At 37.2% G+C, this 23612-nt stretch overlaps 1 protein-coding gene across 1 annotated transcript in view; it reads left to right on the top strand.

The window, feature by feature from the left end:
- Positions 1-23612, top strand: part of LOC111173536 (A disintegrin and metallopeptidase domain 3-like) — a 110365-nt gene that overhangs the window by 5132 nt on the left and 81621 nt on the right. The window contains 4 exon segments of the mRNA XM_089903783.1: positions 5762-5840; positions 22479-22555; positions 23011-23111; positions 23114-23187. Of these exon segments, the coding sequence (XP_089759909.1) occupies positions 5762-5840; positions 22479-22555; positions 23011-23111; positions 23114-23187 (331 nt within the window).

Genomic DNA, 23612 nt, shown 5'->3' with positions numbered 1-23612 from the left:
GCCTTCTTTATTACTCACATTTTATAACATGTAAAGATTTTGAGAGATATTGCCAGTTACTTTCTAAAAACCGTAGCAGTTTAGATTTCCAAAAGCATGCGTGATGTACTAAAATGTTGTATCTCATCTTAATGTCAGGTTGTATTTCCCTAAATGATTTCTCTAAATAGTTATTGGCTAGTTCATTTTCCTGTATGGGGTTTGCCTATTCACGTAGTTTTCTCATTATTATTTCTTATCATTTTAATATACTTTATTTTTTAGAGCAGTTTTAGGTTCCCAACAAAAGTGAGTGGAAGGCGCAGAGATTTCCCGTATATCCTTACACCCCACACGTGCATAGCTTCCTCCATTATCAACATTCCCCACCAGAGTGATGTATTTGCTGTAACTGATGATCCTGCATTGACACATCATTCATTATCACCCAAAGTCCGTAGTTTATATTAGCATGCTAGTTTTTATATTGTTTTTTTTCTATGAATGAATAAAAATACAAAAGGAAAATTCTGAGATTAGTATAAACAATTAAGTTCTTACCGTGAATGACGCACATATAAGCATTTTCCCTACATATTAAAAAAAAGGGCACATGGCCATAATAATGAAATCTATTATTCCCATACCCAGACCTCTTCAATCGTCTCACTCCGCAGTGCCGATTACCATTATGATATTGACACATATTCTTCTGCCATATTTTTAGGGTCTGTCATCCATATGTCTAAAGACCAATAAAAATCATGTTCTGATACGTTCTTCAAATAGACACGAATGGAACAAGAGTGTATATTCCATTATACAATTTGTTATGGTGGATCAGAAGGGTAGGTAAGGGTGGACCTTAACATGGTGAATCACAAAAGTGACCCCAGTTCTTTACCTTTCCCTGTATTTGCACTCTTTGCCATATAACTTTGAGGTTCTCTCATCAAGAGGTGGAGTGTATCAGCTCAACAACTACCTCACACTCATTCTTCATGGGTGTGAAGAGCCCAAGGTTAGAAGGGCTCTGTGCTTGGATTCATGCTCTTCTGATGCTATCCTGAGATTCTTAAAAACTTTTGAATGAGAGGCCCCGCATTTTCATTTTACTTTGGGGGCCTGGCAAATTACTAGCCCAGTTTGGGGCTATGTCACTTACTTTGGCCAGAGAGATGTTGGCTGCCTTGATTCCAACACAGGCTTGAAAAAGCTGTCACGCTTTTCTGCTTTCCATCTTGTTTGTCTGTCATCCCCATGAGAATATGCTCGGGCTTAGCTTGCTGGACGATTAAAGACATGTGGATCACAGCCAAGGTGCTCTATTTATCCCTACAGCAGCCAACATTCAGCTGAATCCTGTACCACTGAGCAAGACTGGCCACAATTAGCAGAGCTGCCATGGCTACCCACACATGACCCACAAGTGTGAGCAATAGGTACTTATTGTAAGGTTGGATCTTAACAAACGGCACCGCGAAACAGAGGAAAGCTTCAAGTGAGCTTTATTAGGGAGCGCTCCCGGGCGAGGTTCACTGGTTCACTGGTTCACTGGTCCGAGAGAAAGGGGCCAGAGAAGTCGCACCCGGGCGAGGGTTGGGCAAGATTTTATAGGGGAAGAAGGGAAAGGGGTGTGGTGAATCTGGGAGGGCGCAGGGTATTCCTTATTTGGTGGTCTTTTCGGGTATCCTGGGGGACCGTTAGTCCCGCCCCTCGAAAGGCGGGAAGGCTGGGCTGCGTTCAAAGTCCCAGGTCAGTTCCTGGAACTGGGTGGTCCGGAATGTCTCCAGGGCAGTTTCTGGAACTGGGTGGTCCGGAGAATTTCGGTCTGATGCAACCTGTGAATCTGATTGTGTTCCCCTGCCTCGGGCCAGTTGGCCTTACACTTATTAGTGTTCGTTGTGCAACATTTTGCATAATATTATTTGTTGAGATTCATTCATAATGATGTGTGCAAAACGGGTTTGTTTTTTAAAATGCATATGTAGCCATAAAATGAATATACTCCATTAATTATTTATCCTTCCATATTTATAGCAAGAACAGCTCTATCATGGACATCCTTGACCATGACTTCCTGGGCCCCAGTGAAATTGATGGATTATAAATAAGAAATTTCTCAAGTGCTATATAATGCCAGTTTTTTTCTTCAAAAGCCTTATAACCAATTTTTACTCATGCCAATAGCTTAAAAGTGTTTCTGTTCTCCACATTCTCGACAAAATGAATATCTTCACACACTTATTTTTGTTAATTAGTGGATGACAAATGCTGTTTTATTGTTGTTTTAATATGCACTTCACTGGTTATTAATAACACGTAGTATCTTTTCCAGTGTTTACTGACCGTTCTCATTGATTTGCTTTTCCTGAGATTTTGGGTTTGTTTTTTTTTTTTGCCGGGGGCGGGGCGGTCGTTATTTTTTATTCATTTGTTTTGAGTTATTTATTTTCAACCTATGGCTTTATCTTTCTGTTTTTCTGGGTTTTGTTCCATGATCTATCGTGGGAAGTTTTGTTTTCTGTAGATATTAACACTTTATCTCCTCTATAGGTTGCGGTTACGCCACCTACACTATTGATTGTCTTCTTCCTTTGTTTTTGGGATTTATTGCTATAAAAATGAAATTTTCATATAATCATTATATTCATATTTTCTATCCTAGGTTCTCAGATTCCTCTCTTGTGTCTGTTAGAAGTGATAGCATCACATTCGTATAGTATTTCTTAAAATTCTTTTTCCACTTAAGATGTAAATTCATAGCTTTCAGTTTCTTTAACAACAGTATTGCATTTTCCAACTTTCTTCAAAGCTTCTTTTTACTTTTTTTTTAATTGCAGCTTTATGCTGACTCAGGTATCGTTTAGTTAGAATAACTTCAGATTATTTTCTTCAGATGGAATCTGCAGGTGGCATGCTTCCCGAATCGGTGCATGTCTGCAGATGTCTTTCTTGTTCTCATAACTGAATGACATTTGGCAATGTGTAGAATTTGTGAGTCATATTTCTTTTCTATAAATTTTTGCAATTTGATATAGTCTGTGTGAAGTGAGTTTTCCAGCAATTTCTGTATGTGGGTGAGTGTGAGTTTGTGTGTGTGTGTGTGTGTGTGTGTGTATTACATTAATACTCCCTAATATATCCCAAGTCCCTAAATTTTTCATTTTAATTTTCAGTCCCTACGCATTTTTTTTTCTTCTATGGGAAATCATTGCTTTCATCCTGGGTCTTACTTGTCTGTGTTCCATATCATAGTTTTTTCTACAACTATGATCAAATCTTTATTTTTGACATGCATTTTACCAGCATTTGTTTTCTGTTGGCTAGACCTATAATTCTGTTCACAGTAAGCAAATTCTCTTCGATACATTTATTAAGTTATTTAATATTAACTGTCATGTGTTTTAGTTTCAGAGTATACTTTTTTCTCTTGGAATGATCTCCTTGGAATGCTTATTCATTTCTCTTGAAATTAAGATTATTTTGTTCATCAATGCTACTTCATTTGGAACTAACTTTTAAGTTTTGCATGCTTTTTATTGTTCATTTTCCTTTCATTGGACATTGTTTTTCTTTCAGTGCTCATTTGTATTTTTGTTATGTCACTGATTAAGGCAGACTGTTTTGTTGTTTCATACAGAAGCCAAAAGTATGCCTTTGAAAAAGGGCCCAGGATGAATAAACTCGCAAACAAAATTTTTATCCTTTTAATAATGCTTGTCAAATATCTGTTAAGGTTTTTAATCTCTAATTTCTTTTTCCTGGGAACTACTTCTGGATTCCCATTTCCACCACCTCCATTTAAATGCTTACAGTTATTAAAAGGTGGCTCTGCCCGTGTTTCAGAATTCACGTTCTAGATGCTTTCACCTAAACCAACCCAGTCCATGCAGTTTTTCCTTAAATATATGTGGAATATAAAGTGACAGATACCAGTTTTTCTCCAGGAACCTCTCTGGTTTTGTTATTTGAATTGAAGAAAAGGAAAAGTTTTCAAGAAGGAGAGGAAATAGATTATTACAGGATATTGAATATAGTTCCCTGTGCTATACAGCAGGTCCTTGTTGTTTATCTGTTTTGCATACAGTATTGTGTACCTGTTTAGTCCAAACTCCTAATTTATCCCTCCCCTCCTTTCCCCTTTGGTAACCGTAAGTTTGTTTTCTATGTCTGTGAGTCTATTTCTGTTTTATAAAGGAGATCATTTGTATCATTTTTTTTAGATTCTACATATAAGTGATATCATAGGATATTTGTCTGTCCAACTTACTTTTCTTAGTATGATAAAAGAATCTGAAAAAGAATATATGTATGTGTGTGTGCATATATATATATATGTATATATATATGACTGAATCACTTTGCTGTACACCTGAAACTAACACAACATTGCAAATCAACTATACTTCACTAAAAATTTTTAAAAAAGAATGAGAGGACATGAAGAAGATAAGAAAAGTAGTGGTGAAAAAAAAGTAGTGGTGAAAAAAGTACTCTGTTAATGCTCTAGTTTCTCTTCCATTCTGGCCTTCACACCTTCTTGATGTTTGGAATCCATGAGAAATCCCAGTGTCACTGTTATGGACTAGGGTTCTTGGACTCTTTAATCAATAGAAATTGATAAGTGGCCAGAGAAGGAATTCAGGCAAGGCTTTGTTGAGGCTCGTGCTGCAGCAGGAGGGAGTGAAAACAAGTGACAGGTTCCCTGGCTCACTCTCCGAGGAAGGTGGGCTGGATCCTTAAATGGGGTGAAGGTAGGGGCAGATTGGTGGTCTGCCCACTCGCCTGGTGGTGCTGTGTGCAGGGATCATGCGCAGTAAGTACCCTGCTTTTGCTCCTGGCACCTCCGGAGTGGCAGTCGGTTTGTGGCCTTATTGTTCATAATTACCCAGACTGCACATGCAGGCAGTTAGTTTTAGTCCCTTAGAGTCCCTCTGTCTTCTGTTGCTCGAGGAGACCTGTGTCCAGGCCAAGCGCTCCAGTAAAGGGTCCCGGGTCCCAGCCTGTCTCATCCCTACAGTAAATAACGATGTTAGATTGTTCCATGATAATCACCATCCTCCTTGTAAGAAGATTTTAGTTCCATACCCTGTTTATGTCACGTTTTTCTATAGAAATAACGTATGAAATTTGAGCAAAAGACTAGAATCCCGCTTCTAAACAAAGGCTTTAAGATCTATCGTGTGCTTCTACAATTTTTCTCCTTCTGCTACGAGAAAAGCATGTTCCGTGGAGGGACCATGCCGTTTCCTAGGTTCCAGAATGAAGGCAATGTGGAGCTGAACCTGCAGTAACCTTGTGAAGAACATTCATTGTAATTTTAAGGCACTGGGAATTTGGAGGATGCTTTGTAGCACAGCATAACTTCACAGAAACAAGCTAATGAAATAAGCATGTATTTTTTTGATTGTTTTTTATCAATCCATGGCTACTTATTAGCAAACTTTAACTAAGAGATTTACTCCATGAGATGTATTGATGGTTGAATCTATAAAAGAAAATTTTGTTGAGGGAATCTGGAAGTCCTGGATTTTACTAGACAGCAATCTGTGTCATTCCAGTGCCCACACTGGTATCCGGTCATCCTGGTTCTTGCTTTCTCTTATATACATAATGCGCTATCAGAAAGAAAGCTAGATAACGGAGAGATGAGCCCATTTAATTTTTGCGTATTTGAGCTTATAAAATGAAATGTAAGTTTGTTTAATTTCATGACTCTGGAAGTTACTTTTACTAATGCTATTATTACAATGAAGTATTATTATTTTGGTTGAATTAGGTCATTTTTAGACTCTCATTTCCTGGTGTATTCATACAACAAGTCAGGGATATTGTATCCAGATTCTTCATTTGTAAAGGTAAGTTTTACTTTATGTTGTGTAGATTTTTATTGTTATGTGGTGAACGTGCCATTGGTGGGAAGAAGAAGAATGCTTTATACTCGGCTGAATTACTGGGCAAACAGATTGATCACAAACCCAAACGTAATGTGGCAATTGCTCTGAAAGCATATAGAATAGAATGACTACCTTTAAAACTTGGAACTCAGGAATCACTTACCTGAAAAGGTCATTTACACTCTGTGGAAGTAGGAGTAGGAGTTTGAGAGGGGGAAAAAAGTGGGGAAAGGAACTAAGAAGCCACTGAACACAGGGAGAAGTTTTGATGGAGGTACCATAGGACCTGAGCAGTGGAGGGAACAGTGGAAACCACTTTACAGAAAGAGCACAGGAAAGTGAAGTTGCAAAAGCAATTTGAGTACAGAATCTGAATAGGTTTACATGAAAAACACAGGAATTTGAATTCTATCCCAAAATGCAGGTAAGAGTCAAGAAATGCTTAAAAGTATGTGAGAAAGTTGGCTTTAGTCTAAGATACGTAATTTGCCAGAATAGATGATGGGGAAGAGGCAAATGCTAGTGATTGGTCAGATTCTGTTGCTGTGTTGCAGTTGAGAGAGAATGAAATTTAAAATATGGTAACTCATACAACATTTGTCTTTCTCACCATCTACAAGTAGAAAGCAGGACAAAATCCATGAGACACTTGTTTTCAGACATTTGACAATTAAAAAAAAAAAATCAGGACCTCTCTCTCTGACAGAAGGAAAACATGGAAGGCGAACCTCACACTGAACTTGGCCCTCTGACTGGAAATAACGTCTTAACTATAGCACAAGGGTGGAAGCAAACAGGACTCTTTAAGAATTTGGATTTTAAGAGTTTTTAAGAGTTTGGGCTGCTGAAGCAGCTGGAACTTGCAGGACCCAGGACCAGAGAAAAAAGGGACTCTGTGTTGATGTACATTTTTTCAGAGAAGGGGAGTTGTCCTTTGTTCCCTGACTGAGGATTAGACAGCATGTTTGGTGGGTAAGACTCTACTGAAGGGTCGAGAGTGAAATGGAGATAATACTAACCGACGGAACAGTGTTGGGAGATGTTGGATTTTCAGCGCAGGCAGTGTAAAGTGACCTTGCTAAAACCCAGACGTTCAGCTGAGACAGAAAGGCTGAGTGTCTGAAGGAAGGATCAAGCTCTAGAGTAAGAGACACTCTTGGTCACCCCCATTCCCCACCTCAAAGCCTAAAACACAGCGCGGAGACAATTGTGGATGGTTACCATTAAATTAATTGCCTTCTGACACAAACTGTGATGCTCTGTAAAGGGTTAAGCCATAGCCGTGGAAGGAAAGAATGCGATAAGTTCAGAAATCAATGAGAGAGAAAAAGGAGAAAGAATGGAATCATTAAAGCTCTGGATTTAGTTGTTTCAAAGGACTAATAAAATTAATAACCCCCAGTATGACTTATCTAGATCAGAAACAAATTCCACCAATATTAGCGGTGAAAGGAGATATTGCTAGTCATACAGAAGATAAAATGATATCTTGGAGAATTGTGACAGCTTTATGCCAATAAATTTGATGATTTAGATGAAATGGACAGCTTCCTTGAAAAGTACAACTTATCAAGATTGAGAGAAGTAATAGAAAATCTCAGTCCCTTGAAATCTATTTTTAAAAGTTGAATTCCTCAACAGCTACTTTCCACAAAGAAACACCAGGTTTAGTTTTTCTCATACTTCACCAACTGAGAGTTTGGCTCTTCCGATTTTAAGCGATTGAAAAGAATGCTTCTGTGAACGTTCATGTACAATTGTGTAGGTGTGCAGTTTTATTTCTTTGGGATACATACCCAGGAATATCATTGCCAGATCATATGGTGAGTGTATATTCACTTTTGAGAGAAATTACCAATCTTTTCTCCAGAGTGGCTGTACCATTTTAACTTTCTGCTGACAGTGAATGAGAGAGAAAAGAGTATCTGCATTCTTGCCATTTTGTTTGCTATTTAAATTTTACAATTTTATTTTAGCCATTGTGATAGATGTGTACTTTATCTCATGTAATTTTGACTGGCATTTCTCTGATGACTAGTGATGTTGATTATAGTTTCATGAGCTTGTTTGTCACTTTTTGTGAAATATCTGTTAATGTCTTTTGCCCATTTTCTCGTTGGACTTTTCTCGTTGGTTGGTTTTTCACTGCTGACCTTTGAGGAGTTTATATATTCTAATTATAGGTCCTTTACCAGATATGTGGTTTGCAGATGTTTGCTCCCAGTCTGTAATTTGCCCTTTCATCCTCATCATAAGGTCTCTGATCGAGCAGAATTTCTCCATTTTGACGAGAGTTAATTTATCAACTTTTCCTTTATGAATGGTAATTTGGCTCTCAAACCTAAGAAATCTATGTTGCCCTAGAGTTCCTGAAGATTCTGTGTATTTTTATTTTCTAAAAGTGTTATAGTTTTATTTACATTTAATGGTGTGTTCACCTGAGGTGATTTTGTATGAAGTGTGAGATTTGGATCAAGGTTCACTCACTTGACCAGGGATGTGGAATTGTTCCAACACTATTTCTAGAAAGGGTTGTTCTTCTGCATTGAGTTGCTTTTGCACCTTTGTCAAAAAGTCGGGGGCGGGGTCATATTGATGCGGATATATTCCTGGGTTCTTTATTCTGTGCAGATCTTCCATGTGACTCTCCTTCTGCCAGTATCCTGCTGCTTCTTCAGTTTGCCTGCATATTCAGCATTTATGTTGACTAGAGTGATTCCTTCCGCTTTATTCTTGTTCAAGATTTTTACACTATTCTAGATATTTTTCTTTTTCATATAAATTTTAGACTAAACTATCCTTTGTGTGCAAACAACCTTGCTAGCATCGTGATAGACACTGTTAAACCTACAGATGAATTTGGGGAGAATAGGCATCTTTATTCTGTTGATTCTTCCAACCGTGAATGCAGTAAGAATCTCCATTTGTTTGGTCTTTTTTTAAATGTCGTTCATTAGCATTTTGTAATTTTAGCATTCAGATCCTGTAGATATGTTTTTAGGTTTATACCAAAGTATTTCATTTTCTTTGGAGCAATTGTAAATGGTACTCTATTTTAATTTCCGTTTACATATGTTTTTGTTATCTAGAAATACAACTCTCATTTGTTTGTGTCAATCCTATATCCTTACAACCTCGATGAAGTCACATATTAATTCTATGAGGGTTTGTTATTTTTTTTTTCTGATAGATTCCTTGAGAATTTTTCCATAGTCAGGTCTTTTACAAATATGGCCTTCTGTTTTCTTCTTTTTCCATCTGTATACTTTTTATCTCTTTGCTTTACCTTACTGTGCTTGTTACAACTACCGGTACTCTGTCAGATAACCATACTGATGGCAGACATCCTCACAATTTTCCCAATTGTAGGGATAAAGTATTCAGTCATTCACCATAAGGATAACATTAGATGTAAGGGTTTTTTTAATATACTCTTTATAAAGTTGTGGAAATTCACTATTTTTAGATTGCTAAGAATTTGTTTGTTTTTCTGCCCCATGAGGGGAGGTGTGTATTTAATTGTATCGGTTGCCTTTTCTGCATCCGCTGATATGATCATATGATTTTTCTTTTTTAGTGTGTTGATATAGTGGATTGCACTGACTGATTTTCAAATATTGAAACAATACCTAGAAAATACCTTTCAAACCTAAAAACCCCACAGCTTGGTCCTGGTGTATGATTCTTTTATTCATGCCTGGCTTTGATGTGCTAATAATTTCTTGAGGATTTTTTTGGTCAAAGTTCCTGAGAAATATTGATCTATGATTTTTCTATTTTTGTACTGACTTTGTCTAATTTTTGGAGTAGTAATACTGGCCTCATTAAATACACTGAGAAAGATTACCTCTTCTTTTGTTTTTCTGGAAGATATTGTATAAAATACTTGTTAATGCTTAAGATGTGTGGTAAAATTCTCCAGTGAAATCACTGGACCTGGGGATTTTGTGTGTGTATGTGAGTGTGTACGTGGGAGGTTTTAAATTGCCAATTCAATTTATTTAATGGTTATAGAAATATTTTGTTTATCTGTTCCCTATGTATGGCTTTGGTGGTGTGTGTTTAAGTAATTGGTCTATTTCATCTCAGTGGCATTTTGGCATGTATTTTCTTGCAGTCCTCATACCCTTTTAATGGCTACAGCAGCTGTAGTGATATGCTGGTTCACTTCCGACACTGATGAGGTATGTCGTCCCTTCTTTGTCGGTCTTGCTAGAGATTTTTCAGTTTATTGCACATATCAAAGAACCAGCTTTTTCTTGCTTTGATTTTCTTTACTGTTTTCTTATTTTCAACTTTGTAGTGTTTTGCTCTTATTCTTTTCTCCCTTATACCTTGCTTTGGGTTTATTTTGCTCTTCTTTTTCTAATTTGTTGAGGAAAAAACTTATATTATCAATACGTGACCATTCCTTTTTCTACTGTAAGCATTTTAGTACTAAAATTTCCCTCTCGACACTGCTTAGCTGTATCTCACAACAATATGGTGAGTTTTCATGTTCATTACAGATATATGTATTTTTAAATTTTCCTTTAAGGCTTCCTGTTTGTTTTTTTAAAGTCTGTTATTTACTTTACAAGTGTTTGGAGGTTTTGGTTTGTTCATTTTTTCTGTTGTCTGTTGAATTTTAGTTTATTTTGCTTTGGTCAGAGCGTATACCTTGTACAATTTCAATTTGTTTTTAATTTGTGAATGTTTGCGTCATGAGCCAGTATATTATGCTTGTAGGTGAATGTCCTTGGATACTTGAAAAAAAAATGTGTATTCTGTTGTTCTTGGGCGGACTGGTCCATAAATGTCATGGAGATCAGGTTGATTGATGCTGCGGTTCAGTTCTATATTTTGCTGATTTTTGGTCTAGTACCAGCAATAACCGATTGGAGCGTGTTGAATTCCTCCTTTACTGTTGTGGCTTTTGTCTTTCTCTTTCAGCTGTACCAGGGTTTGCTTCACATATTTTGAAGTTCTGTTGTTTGATGCCTATACATTTAGGATTGCTCTGCTTCTTGATAAGTGGATACTTTTATGATCACGTAGTGACTCTCTTTCTCCCTTGTAGATTTCTTTGCAATTAAGTTCACGTTCTCTGATATGATTTTTATCAATATTTGCATGACATATTTTCCATTCTTTTTATTTCAATCTACCTAAAAATTTATGCCTGTAACTGAACCACTTTGCTGTACACCTGAAACTGACACCACCTTGTAAATCAACTATACCCCAATATAGAATAAAAATTAAGTAAAAAAATAAAATCATTGGAAGTGGAAAAAAATTTATGTTGGAAGTGAGTTTCTTGTAGAGACTATTTAGTTGGGTCATAAGGTGTGCTTTTGTTTGTTTGATTTTTTTTGTTTCCTCCATCTGCCTTGGGACTCAGTATTTTATTTGGTGTTTTTAGACTATTTACATTTAAAGTAGTGATTGATATGTTAGGGCTTTTGTCTGCTATTTTTTTTTTCCTTTATTTTTTTTTTCTGTGCTACTCATTTCTTTGTTCTTGTTTTCTTCTTCTGGATTACTTGAACATTTTAAAGATTACATCATGATTTATTTATAGTGTCAATAGATTTTTCCCTGTTATACTTTTCTTAGGTTTGCTTGAGGTATTACAATAAACATATAGAACCTAGCCTACTGTTGTGGACTTTTTACTTCTTCAAGTGAAACCCTGAAACCCTACTTCCATTTAGGATCCTTTATCCTCTGTACTTTATAAATATAATTGCTCAAATATTCCTCTCCATACATTAGGCATAACATGATACTGTGTGATTGTTGTTTCAACTACCAAATATGATTTCAGAAACTCATGAAGGAAAGGACAGTTCATTATATTCACCCGTATTTTAAACCATTCTATTTGTCCCAGTACCTTAAGACTACCCAAGCCTTTTTGTGATGTATTACCTTTGTTTCCTGGAGTTTCTTTTTGCCATTACCTTAGGGTATGTGCGCTGTAGACTAAATCTGTTAGTTTTCCTCTGTCGGAGAAAGTTTCTCTTTTTCCTTCATCCTTAAAGGATAAATTTGCCAGATATAGAATTCATGTTTGACAGTAATGTTCTTGTCAACATGTGAGAATTGCTCTTGTATTTCCTTTGAGACTTCATGACTTTCAGACGAGAAATGTACTGTCATTCAAACTGGTGTTCTTCTATAGGTTATATGACATTACTGTCTGGTTTCTTTGAAGATATTTTTATTGTTTTCAGTTAGTCATGATCTTTCTTGTTGCAAGTGACTTTGGACCCATTCTATTTTCGGTTTGATCAGTTTCCAGAATCTAAATGTTTATGTCCTTCATCAATTTTGTGAGGATTTCTGTTGACTTTTTTCTGAATTTATGTGTATATATATATATATATATATATATAATTTTTTTAATTTAAGGTGGTAAAAATATTTAATATGAGTTCTACTCTTTTAACAAATTTTAAGCATAAATTACATTACTGTTGACATCAGTATGTTTTACAGAAGGTCCTGGAGCTTATTATTCATCCTGCTTAACTGAAACTTTATGCCCATTAAATAGTACTTCCTCATTTCCCCCTGGCCAAGCCCCTGGCAAACACCATTCCACTTTTGGGTGGTATGCATTTGATGTTTAAATACTTCATAGAAATGGAGTCATGCGGTATTTGTCTTTCTGTGATGGGTCTGTTTCACTTATCATAATGTCCTCAAGGTGAATCATGTTGTCACGTATTGCATAACTTACTTCTTTTTTAAGGCTACCTAGTATTCCATAGAATACATATACACCACATTTTCTTATCCACTCTTCTGTGGATGTGGCCACTTAGGGTTTATTCACATCTTGGCTATTGTGGATAGTGCTGCAGTAAGCATAGCAGTGCCAATATCTCCTGCAGCTCCTGTGTCAGTTCTTTGGGGTAACTGCCCAGAAGTGACATTGCTGGATCACAGGGAGTTCTGTTTTTCATTTTTACTGTATTCTATAGCAGCCGTTTCATATGCTCTACCCAGTGACAGAGTACATCAGTTCCAGCTTCCCACACCCTCGACAGCACTCTTTGTCATTTGTTCACATGATAATAGCCATCCTAACAGTCGTGAGGTGATATCTCACAAAAATAACATTTTGGTGTTACTTTGCATTTTTCTGGTAACTAGTGATCTCCCTGTTGACCACTTGGATGTCTTCTTTGTTTGTGTCTTATCTAATTTCTTTCATCAATACGTTGTAGTTTTCAGAGTACAAGGTTCCCACCTCCTTGGTTAAATTTGTTTGTAGGTATTTTGTGTGTGTGTGATCTTGTAAATGGATTTGTTTTCTTAATTTCCCTTTCCTTACAAATAGTTCTCTGTAAGTAGAGAAATGCGACTCATTATTGAATGTTGATTATATATTCTGTAATATTATGGAGCTTGTCATTAGATCTAAAACTTTGAGGGTTTTTGTGGAGTCTTTAGGTTTTGCTATCTATGAGATCATGTCATCTGCAAACAAAGATATTTTTACTTCTTTCTTTCCAATTTGGATGCCTTTTTATTTTTTTCTCTCTCCTTGTCTACTTGCTCTAGGTATAACTTCCCATCCTAGATTGAATTGAATTGGTGAGGTGGGCGTCCTTGCCTTGTTCCTGATCTTAGAGGAATAGTTTTCAGGTTTCACTGTTGAATATGTTGTTAGCTGTGGGCTTCTCATATATGGCTTTTATTAGGTTGTGCTGATTTCATTCTATTCCTAGTTTGCTGAGAGTTTTTCTTTTGATAGATGCTGAAATTTGACAGATTCTTTCTCTGCATATATTGAGATGATCCTGTGATTTTGACTCTTTGTCCTGTTAATGTGTTTTATCACATTGATTTTTGAATGTTGAACCATTCTTGCATTGCAAGAATAATTTAACTTGGTCATGGTGTATGACCATTTTAAGGTGCTAGATTACACTGGATTTGGTTTACTAGTATTTTGTTGAACACTTTTCCATCTGTATTCATGAGGGATGTTAGCTCTTACTGTTCTTTCCATGTGGCTTTTGTATCAGAGTAATGCTGGCTGCATAAAATGACTTTGAAAGTGTTCCCCCCTCTTTTACTTTTTGGAAGCATTTGAGAAGGCTTGTGTTAGTTCTTACTTACATGTTCTATAGAATTCCCCAGGGAAGCCATTTGGTATTGGGCTTCTCCCTGTTAGGAGGTTTGTGATTACCGATTCATGTCTCCATACTAGTTATACGTCGGTTCGGATTTTCTATTTTTTCACGAGTCACTCTTCTTAGGTTTCATGTCGCTAAGAATTTATCCATCCTCTATGGTATCTGGTTGTTGGCATATAATGTTCATATTATTTTCTTTTGAACCTTCTTATTTTTGTGGCATGAGCTTTCATTTTTCTGATTTTATTTTTGAAACTTCTCTTTTTTTCTTAATCTAGATAGAGGTTTGTCAATTTTATTTATCATTTCAAAAGACCAACTCTTAGTTTTTTGATATTTTCTATTGTTTTTCCACTTATTATCATTTTATTCCTGGTCTATTCTTTGTTATGTTCTTTTTGCTACTTTGAGCTTTCTTTGTTCTTCTTTTAGTTCTTTGAGATGTGAAATTAGTTTATTAATTTGAGGTCTTTTTGATGTATTTGTTTGTAGCTATACATTTACCTCTTTCCTCTGCTTTCACTGGATCTGATAAATTTTGGTATGTTGTGTTTTCTGTTTCATTTGTCTCAAGCTATTTTAAATTCCCTTTTTGATTCTTTTCTTTGATTCATTGTTGATCAAAAGTATGTTGTTAATTTCCACATAGCTGTGGATTTTTTACTTATCCTTCTGCTATTCCTTTCTAGTTTCATTCCAAAACGTGTTCAGAAAGGACACCTTGTATGATTTAAATCTTCTTAAATTTGTTAAGAGTTGCTTTGTGACCAAACATATAATCTATTGTGGGGAAAGCTTGTGTACACTTGAGAAGAATGTATATTCTGCTGCTTTTGAGGGGAATGTTCTGTATGTAGCTGCTGGGTAGATTTTGGCTATAATGTTATTTAAGTCCTCTTTTTTATTTCTTACTCATCTCCTGTCTGCTTCCTCTACCCATTACTGAAAGTGTGGTATTGAAGTCCCCTTCTCTTATTGTATTGCTGTCTGTATCTCTCCTCAGATTCTGTCAGTGTTTGCTGTGGGTATATTTAGATTCTCTAATGCTGAGGGTGTATATATTTATAATGGTTCTCTTTCCCCGGTGGACTAACCCTTTAATCATTATAAAATGTCCATCTTTGACTCCTGTGACTGTCTTGACTTTATGTCTATTCTGTCTGATGTAAGTATAACTAGACCTGTGCCCGACACACAGTAGGCCAAACTATACCGAAACGTCGGAGTTTGGAGCAGAGAAAGGTTTATTGCAGGGCCGTGTAAGGAGACGGGTGGCTTCTGCCTTAAAAAGCCTGAATTTCCCAAAGGCTGTCAGCAAAGCACTTTTAAAGGCAAGCTGAGGGAGGGGTGTAGTTAGTTGCTGCAGACTTCTTGGTGTTGGATTCAGTGTTCTTGCAGCGTCCATGTATGTCAGGTCACGATGTTCCTGTAAACCTCCAGCAAGACAAATGTTATTCTCTGTTCAGGTCAGGTCACAGTCAGGCTGTCCTGTACCTTTCAAGCCATAGGCAACATTCTTTTACAAAAGGTGCAGAGCCAGCATGACTAAGCCCAGGCAAAAGAACACAAAGGTTAAAGTAAAAGGAACAGATCTAATATGGAGTCAGACGTGTTCTTCCCAATTAAAACACCTGCTCTCTTTCTGTTGCCATTTGTTTGGAATATTTTCCATCCCTTGACCTTCAGCCGCTATATGTCCTTCAATTTAAAGTGAAATTCCTGCAGATAGTATAGAGTTGAAACCTGCCCCCCCCCTCCTTTCAGCCACTTGACATCTTTTGTTTGTGGAGTCTAAACATTTACATTTGAAGTGATTATTGATAGGGAAGTTATTTACTAATGCCTTTTTGTTACTTGTTTGATTGATTGATTAATTGTAGTTCTTTTGTCTGTCTTTTCCTCTCGCTGTCTTTTCTTGTGTTTCATTGATTTTTTTTTTTTTGGTTCCATGTGTATTGATTTCTTTGTCTTTTTCTGTTATGTAACCTTTACTGATATTTTCATTTTGGTTACCATGGGGCTTACATGAAATATCATACAGCTATAACAGTGTACTTTAAGCTGGTAAAAACCTCAATAACATACAAAAAGTCAATTTTACTAATCCCCCTCATTACATTTTATGTTATCGGTATCACAGTTTACATTATTGCATATTGTGTAACTTTTAACATGATTTTAGTTACAGTTATTTTTATATACTATTGTCTCTTAACTTTTATTTTAAAATTAAAAGTGATTTAATCACTACCGATACAGTAATATAGTATTTGAAATTTCCTATACATTTACCTTTCCCAATGACTTTCATTCTTTCTTTTGCTCTCATGTTGCTCTTTAGCACCCTTTCATTTCAAAGTGATGAATTCTCATTTGTATTTCTTGTAATGCAGATATAGTGGTGAGAAATACTTCAGCTTTTGTCTGGAAAAGTCTTTATCTCTCCATTTCTTAAGAATTTTTTTTTGCTGGGGGAGCAGTTTTAGGTTGCCAGCAAAATTAAGACAATGGCATAGAGTTTTCCAAATATCCTCGGGAGCCACATACGCATAGCTCCCCCAAGCACAGTGGTAGATTTGTTACAATTGAGGAACCTATGTGGGCACACTATAATCACCCAAAGTGCATGGTTCACATTTCAGTTCACTTTTGGATTTGTATATTCTGTGGGACGGCACAAACATGTAATGACATGTATCCATCGCTATAGTATCATAGAGAGTATTTTAAGTGCCCTAAAAATCCTCTGTGTTCAGCCTATTCATCGTTCATTGCCACTGTAACCCTGGGCAACGTTTAACTTTCTCCATAGTTTTGCCTTTTCCAAATTGTTATGTCGTTGGAATCATACAATATGCAGCCGTTCCGGTTGGTTTCTTTCACTTAGTAATATGCATTCAATGTTCCTCCAAGTATTGGCGTGGCTTAATAGCTAATTTCTTTTTCCCACTGAATAATAATCCATGGTTTGGATGCACTACAGTTTATGAATCCTTTCACCTACTTAAAGACATCTTGGTTGATTCCAATTTTTGACAGTGTTGAAAAAGTTGCTATAAAATGTACATTTGCAGGGTTTTTGTGTGGGTTTCAGTTTTCAGCTCCTTTGGGTAGATACCAAGGAGTGTGATTGCTGGCTGTATTGGATTGTAAGATATGTTTAGTTTTGTGAAATATCCCCAGGTTGTCTCGACTGGCTATCTCTACCATTTCGCATTCCCACCAGTAATGAATGAGTGTTCTGTTGCTCCACAAACGTGCCAGCATCTGTTGTCAGTGTTCTAGATTTTGACCAAACCTATCTCATTGATGCTTCCATTCTTAAAATTTTTAATATTTCTTTTTTATTTTTCAGCTTTATTAGGTGACATTTACAGATAAGTTTTTATATATCTAAAATACAACATGATTAATTCACATTTTTATTCTCTGTAAAATGGTCACTGCAATCAGGTTTATTAATACATACATCACCTCATATGGTGATCTTTATTGTGGTAAGAACACTTAAGGTTGTTAAGGGAATATTCAAGTGTATAACACAGTATGTAACTATGTTAACTATAGTCGCCATGCTGTATATTAGATTGCCAGAGCTTTTTCATCTTGTAAGTGAAGGCTTGTACCCTTTGAGGGCATATCCTTATCTCCCCAAACTTCCAGCCCCTGGTAACCATCATTCTCCTCTGTTTCAAGGAATTTACCTTTTTGTTGTAAGATTCCACAAGTAAGTGAGATCATAAAGTGTTTCTATTTCTCTGTCTGGCTATTTTCACTTAGTATAATGTTCTCCAGACTAATCCTTCTCACACATGGGTGAATAATATTCATTCATATGTGTGATGTATATCATAAGTCATTGGTTGTCTCACATATAGGATATATATCTTACATTTTCTTTATCCACTCATTCACTCTTGGACACTTAGATTGTTTCTATATCTAGGGTATCGTAACTGCTGTAAATATGCCTTTAGCAGTGTGGTGGTGAGTGAGGTGTGGGGTGAGAGAAAGTGTTTTATAGTCCTGTGATTAATTCTCGGTTTTTTAGTGAGCCTATGCATCAGGGCTATGAACAAAAGTGTTTCTTGGTGTTTTGTTTTTGTTTTTTCCGCAAGTGCGACAGAATGGCTAGAGTGGGCTGGATTTGGGTATTTCCTTTCCTGAGGTCAGTTAGGCTCTGATAATACCCCAGCCACTTCATCTCTATCTAGGTAGTTTCCCCTGAAGGCAGGCCCTGTAAAGAAGAACAGAGTGCACTGATGTATTTCAAATTGAGTCCTTTCCCCCTCCCCTTGCCGGAGGCACAAGGACTTTTTCTCTGATATTAGCTGTGACATCTTGGTGGAACTCTTGAAGGGAAATCTCACAGTATTTTGGGGGTCCATTCATGGGTTCTCTGGAGTTTTTATTTCTCAGAATTGTCCGCACTGATCTTACAGCCTTTCATCAACCACAGTCAGGTTTTCCTGCCCTGGCACTAGTTCCAGCAGCACTTTGCACTACTGATTCTCTGCTCCAGTGAGCTGTGCCTCCCCATGTGCCCTCTCTCATCCTGAGGGCCACGCTTTGCACTGTGTCCTCCCTTCTTTTACACATCCAGGAAGAGCTGTTGAGTTTTAAGTCTGTTCTGCTGTCTCTTGTTGTCAGGATGGAATGGCAACGTCCAACCTTCTGACGTGGAGAACCAGAAACCAGAAGTCTCTTTTTCACTTCTGTAGTTTTGCAGCGTATAAGATATTTAGTCGACTTTTTTTTTCATCTCTCAACACTTTGAATATATCATCTCAGTCTCTTCTGGCTTGCAAGCCTTCTGCTAAAAAATCCACTGGAAGTCTTAAGGGTGTTTCATTACATATAAGTCACTTTTCTTCTGTTGCTCTCAAAATTCCCTCTCTACTTTTGACTTTTGACATTTCGATTGCAATATATCTCAGTGTGGATTTCTTTAGGGACATTTTATTTGGTGATTTTTTATCTTCTTGGCATGGATATCAGTTTCCTTCTGTAAGTTTGGAAAGTTTTCAGCCAGTATGTATTGAAAGTGCTTTCTGTTTTTTTAACTGAAATACAATCAACATATAACAGTGTTTAAGGTGTACAATGTGTTGTCAGTACATTGAGATCAGTAGAATTCACTCAATATATAAAACCCAGAAAAATGAGTTAAGAAAGTGAATAGAGCCTCAAGGACATATGGAACATTACTTATGGAACTGTTACTTATGGAAGTAACAATGTTTAAGGTGTACAATGTGTTGATTTGATCCATTTACATATTACAATATGATTACTGTCATCGTGTTAGCTAACATCTCTACTGCTTCACAAAATCATTCTTTCTTGCTCCCTCTTTTCCTTCTGGGACTCCCATACTTTGTGTATTGTTCCTTTTGTTTGTGTTCCATAGGTCCCGTAAGATTTTATCACTTTTTCACTGTCTTCTTTTTGCTCCTTTGAACTGTCTTTGAGTTAGTTAAGTCTTTCTCCTGCTTGATCTAATCTGCTGTTGAACCCTTCTGGTGAATTTTTTCAGTTCAGTTATTATTTGACAGTTCCATGATTTGTTTGATACTTTTAATACTTTGTATCTCTTTTCTGAATTTCTCACTTGGTTCATGCATTGTTCTCCCAGCTTCATTGAGCATCTTTATCGGAGTTATTTTAAATTTTCCATTAGACAGATTATTTAATGTCATTTCACTAGTGTCAGTTTCAGTCTATGTCTTGTTCCTTTGTTCAAAATATCTTTTCCTTATGACTCATTTCACTGGACACTTTGTTTTGGTGTCTGCTCATTAGACAAAGCAGTCACATCACCCAGTCTTCATGACTGGCCGTGTGCAGAAGGAAACGCCCACAGATAAGCCTGGCCAGTGATTTGAAATGACTTGGGGGTCCTCTACCAGCGGTTTCTCTCTCCAGGTAGAAGCAAGCCGCTGTGGTTTTTTCTGCTCTGTTTCTGCTGGGCAGTAGGGACGATCATTGTTGTCTGTCATCCCAAGCTGCCACCCCTGTTCTCCCTCCAACAGCTAGACTGTGGGCGAGCCATCAGTGCTCCAGGATTGGTGAGACAAGTGCTGGCTCTTGGGGCAGAACCGGCGAAGTGGGAACACTGCCTTCAGTCGATCCACTGTTACCTCCCCAGGGGAAGCAGAGAGGTGGGATTTTTCATCCCCTCACTCTGTGTTGAGTTTGGGCAAGCTGGGGAGGGAATCAAGCCACCACCTCCACTTGGCGGCTTGGGTGGTTTGGGTGGCTAGACTGCACTGAACCAGTCAGAGCCCCGGGTCTGGTGAAACTGTTCCTTGGGTGTTCGTTCCCCTCGAAAACACCGGGGCACTGAATGCTTGAACAACACCCTCTCCTCTCCTGGGTGAATCTGGGAGCTATAGGGTCTCTTCGTGATCTTATGGCAGTACTCTGGGGTAGAGTCTCTGGTGAAAGGGCACCCCAAATCTCCCTCCTGGCTTTGGTGCATCTGATTTTGCATCCTCTAAAGGTGTGCATGAGCCTGTCAATTAGTTCCTGATTTCTCACAAAGGAAATTGGTCCATGAATTGCTACTCACTTGGTGTATTTGTTGGGAGATGGAAGGTCCAGGGTTTTCTAAACCAACTTCTTTCCGACCAGCATTCAGCCTTTATTTCTTTGAATTTTTTTCTGCCCTACATTCTTTCTGCTCTCCTTATTGGATCCTGACATGTATTTGAAAACTTTGGGGAATGTTCCATATGTCCTTGAGGCTCTAGTCACTTTCTTAACTCATTTTTCTGGGTTTTGTATATTGCGTGAATTCTACTGATCTTTCTCAAGTTCATTGATTCTATCCCTTGTCACCTCCACTCTACTTTTGAGCCTATCCAGTATGCATTGTTTTGTTTGTTTGTTTATTATATTTTTCACTTCTAATATTTTTATTTGTTCTTTTTAATGGTTTCTATTTCTTTTCTGTTATTTCCTGTTCTTTCAGTTGTTTCAGGGTAATTTTTGATTGTGCATTGAACGAGTATTATCACAGCTGCTTTAAAATCCATCCGATAGTTCCAGATACGTGTGACTCATCTCAATATTGGCATCACTGGGTTGTTTTCTCCCATTATGTTGTGATATTCTTGGTTCTTGGTATAGTGTGTAGTTTTCTATTGTATCTTTGACATTGAAATCTTCTATTGTTGAAGTCTGTCAGCCAGTTTAAGTTCAGATTTAGTGTGGTCTGCTGTTCCAGTGACCATTTAGCTTTCTTGGGGCTTTCAATATTATTCTGTTTTGTTTCATTCTTCTGGCTCTGCTGGAGCTCACTGGCTTTCTGCCGGTGCAACCCATAGCAGGACAAGGTTCTTTCCTGGGCCACCTTGTATTGCTAGGTGATGCTGAGTGATGAAGGACCCATGGAAGAGAGAGTATTTCCTCTGGCAGTTTCCCAGCCACTGGATATTGGTATGCTTCTCACTCTGCCTCTGCTAGTGCCCCTGAGTGGGGGAATTTTTTATCTCAGTCACTTTTTGCTGCTTAGAGTTGGGGGTTTTGAGAATTATCTCGTGGGGATCATTTTCTCTTATCAGGTACAAGGCCAGGAGCTGCAGAAACTGAGATGCTCTCTTCTGCTGGTTAAAGGGTTGGACCTGGTTTGCATTCTACATCTCCGTGAAGGCTTGTGGCATAGTTTGCTGGCACCAGTGAAGGCAGAAATGGCTACTGCTGCTGCCTGGTGTGGAGCAGGGTATGCTCTGCCACTGTCCATGGGTGGGAGATAGGAGGTAATCCTGGTATTGAGACGAGTGAATGGTTACTGATGGAGATGTAAGTCTGGGCGCTAATGACGTATAAACACTTTCATACAAGAGAATGTGATGATACTAATGTTTTCATAGCCCAGGATTAGCAGAGGAACAGGACTGATTCTAGATATCAACAGATTTCTTAGGGAAGAGAAGGGAATATTCACTGAAAGAAAACATCCGGGGAGAAGCTGGGAAGACTAATGTTGTGAGAGTCCATTGAGAGGAGAGTTTGAACTAAGGATGATCAACATGGTGAGATATTAGAGAGAAAATAGTGAGGAAATGTCAGTTAAGATATTTGGGGCTAACTTAGAAAAAACAAACGAAATGTTCACAGTGGAAGTCAAAGTAATGCTGTTAATTACATTGAGGTAGCATTCATAGACTATATATTCAAGAAATGGGGCTGAGAAAGACAAGATGCAGATCAGAAAGTTGTTTATCAAAAATTTAGAATTACAGCAAAAATCATATGGGGGAGGATAGGAGTTGTGATTATTTATAGGCAGAAGAGTGTCAAGTGGAAAAGACTGTAGGTAGATAAGAAGGAAGTGGAATATCTGGTGAATAATACTATGGAATGCCTAATTGTGAATGTTTGACGATGTCCAGGAAGTAAGGATAAGACCAAACACTTTGTGTTCTAATCATGACAAATGTATCTTTATACTACTCCCGTTTAGGGCCATCGCTTTTATCAGGGATATGCCACAGAGATTGCAAATTCGGTTGTGACACTTAGCACCTGCTCCGGACTCAGGTAATGGTATATTCCAGAGATGTACATGACTGAAATCTTGTGTACCCTTTTACTTTTAGAATCTTCTCGAAGGGTAGATGGAAGACGCAGAAAATAGGCACTTTCATTATGTGTCTTCTCATCTGCTATCTTGGCCTGCTTGTCATCATTTTCCCTATTCACTTTGTCTCTCTCCCAGGCTTGCAGTTATAAAATTTATTCAGAAAAACTGCCACTAGTATAAGAAATAGCCACATTACTGAGCCACACTACAATTGCAATGACTCCTAAATGCTGTAATAGATAGAAGAAGGTAGAAAATTGGGTTTAAATGTTAATCCAAGGAAGATGGGATGATTCTTAGATATTAGACGACAAAGGCCACTATCAAATTTATATATTTACTTAATATCAGTCTCTGTTTATCATTGAGAAGTCTGTGTTTTTAATTTCTTTTTATGTATTTAAGTATTCAGGGGATTATTGCAGTTGGAGAATGTCAGTTATGGAATTCAACCATTGGAATCTTCAGCTACATATGAGCATATGCTTTATCAGATAAAGGATAATGAAATTGATTTTCCCCCATAGCAGAAAATAATTCTACAACCCAATTGGCAGATCAGTCCTACAAAATTTTTGTGAAATCAGAAGTGAGTAACCCCTTTTATGGGATCTTCGTTTGTGCAACTTTTGATAAACATATTCATGTTGAAATTTGTTACATTTGGAAAACAAATTTAAACTGATGTTGATGATAAATAAACCTTCTCTTGTAAGGTATTTATTTAAAATATTTTCTGTTTAGTCATATAATATTTAAAAATGTAATAGATATAAACATATAATCCAAAAATCAATATTCACATGTATACTTAATTGCAAGTATTCTTATGCATATATGCACAGTTGCACTGTTACTGAATTTGCAACCTAATAATATAATGATACTCAAATTTGCTGATTCTGACTCTGTCATCAGTTTTGCCAGTGCATTTTTTTCTTTGTAAGAAAGTGTTATTTTGATAGAAAAGGTAAAAGTAGAAAAGAGGCAAGAAATCATCTGAAACGTCATTGT

This window comes from Delphinapterus leucas, chromosome 21 (genome assembly GCF_059928025.1).
Source record: "Delphinapterus leucas isolate spDelLeu-1000000601 "Yukka" chromosome 21, BTC_Dleu_Yukka2, whole genome shotgun sequence".
Classification (NCBI taxonomy): Eukaryota; Metazoa; Chordata; class Mammalia; order Artiodactyla; family Monodontidae; genus Delphinapterus; species Delphinapterus leucas.
The sequence above is the reverse complement of the archived record's forward strand: the minus strand, read 5'-3'. Positions and strand labels throughout refer to the sequence as shown.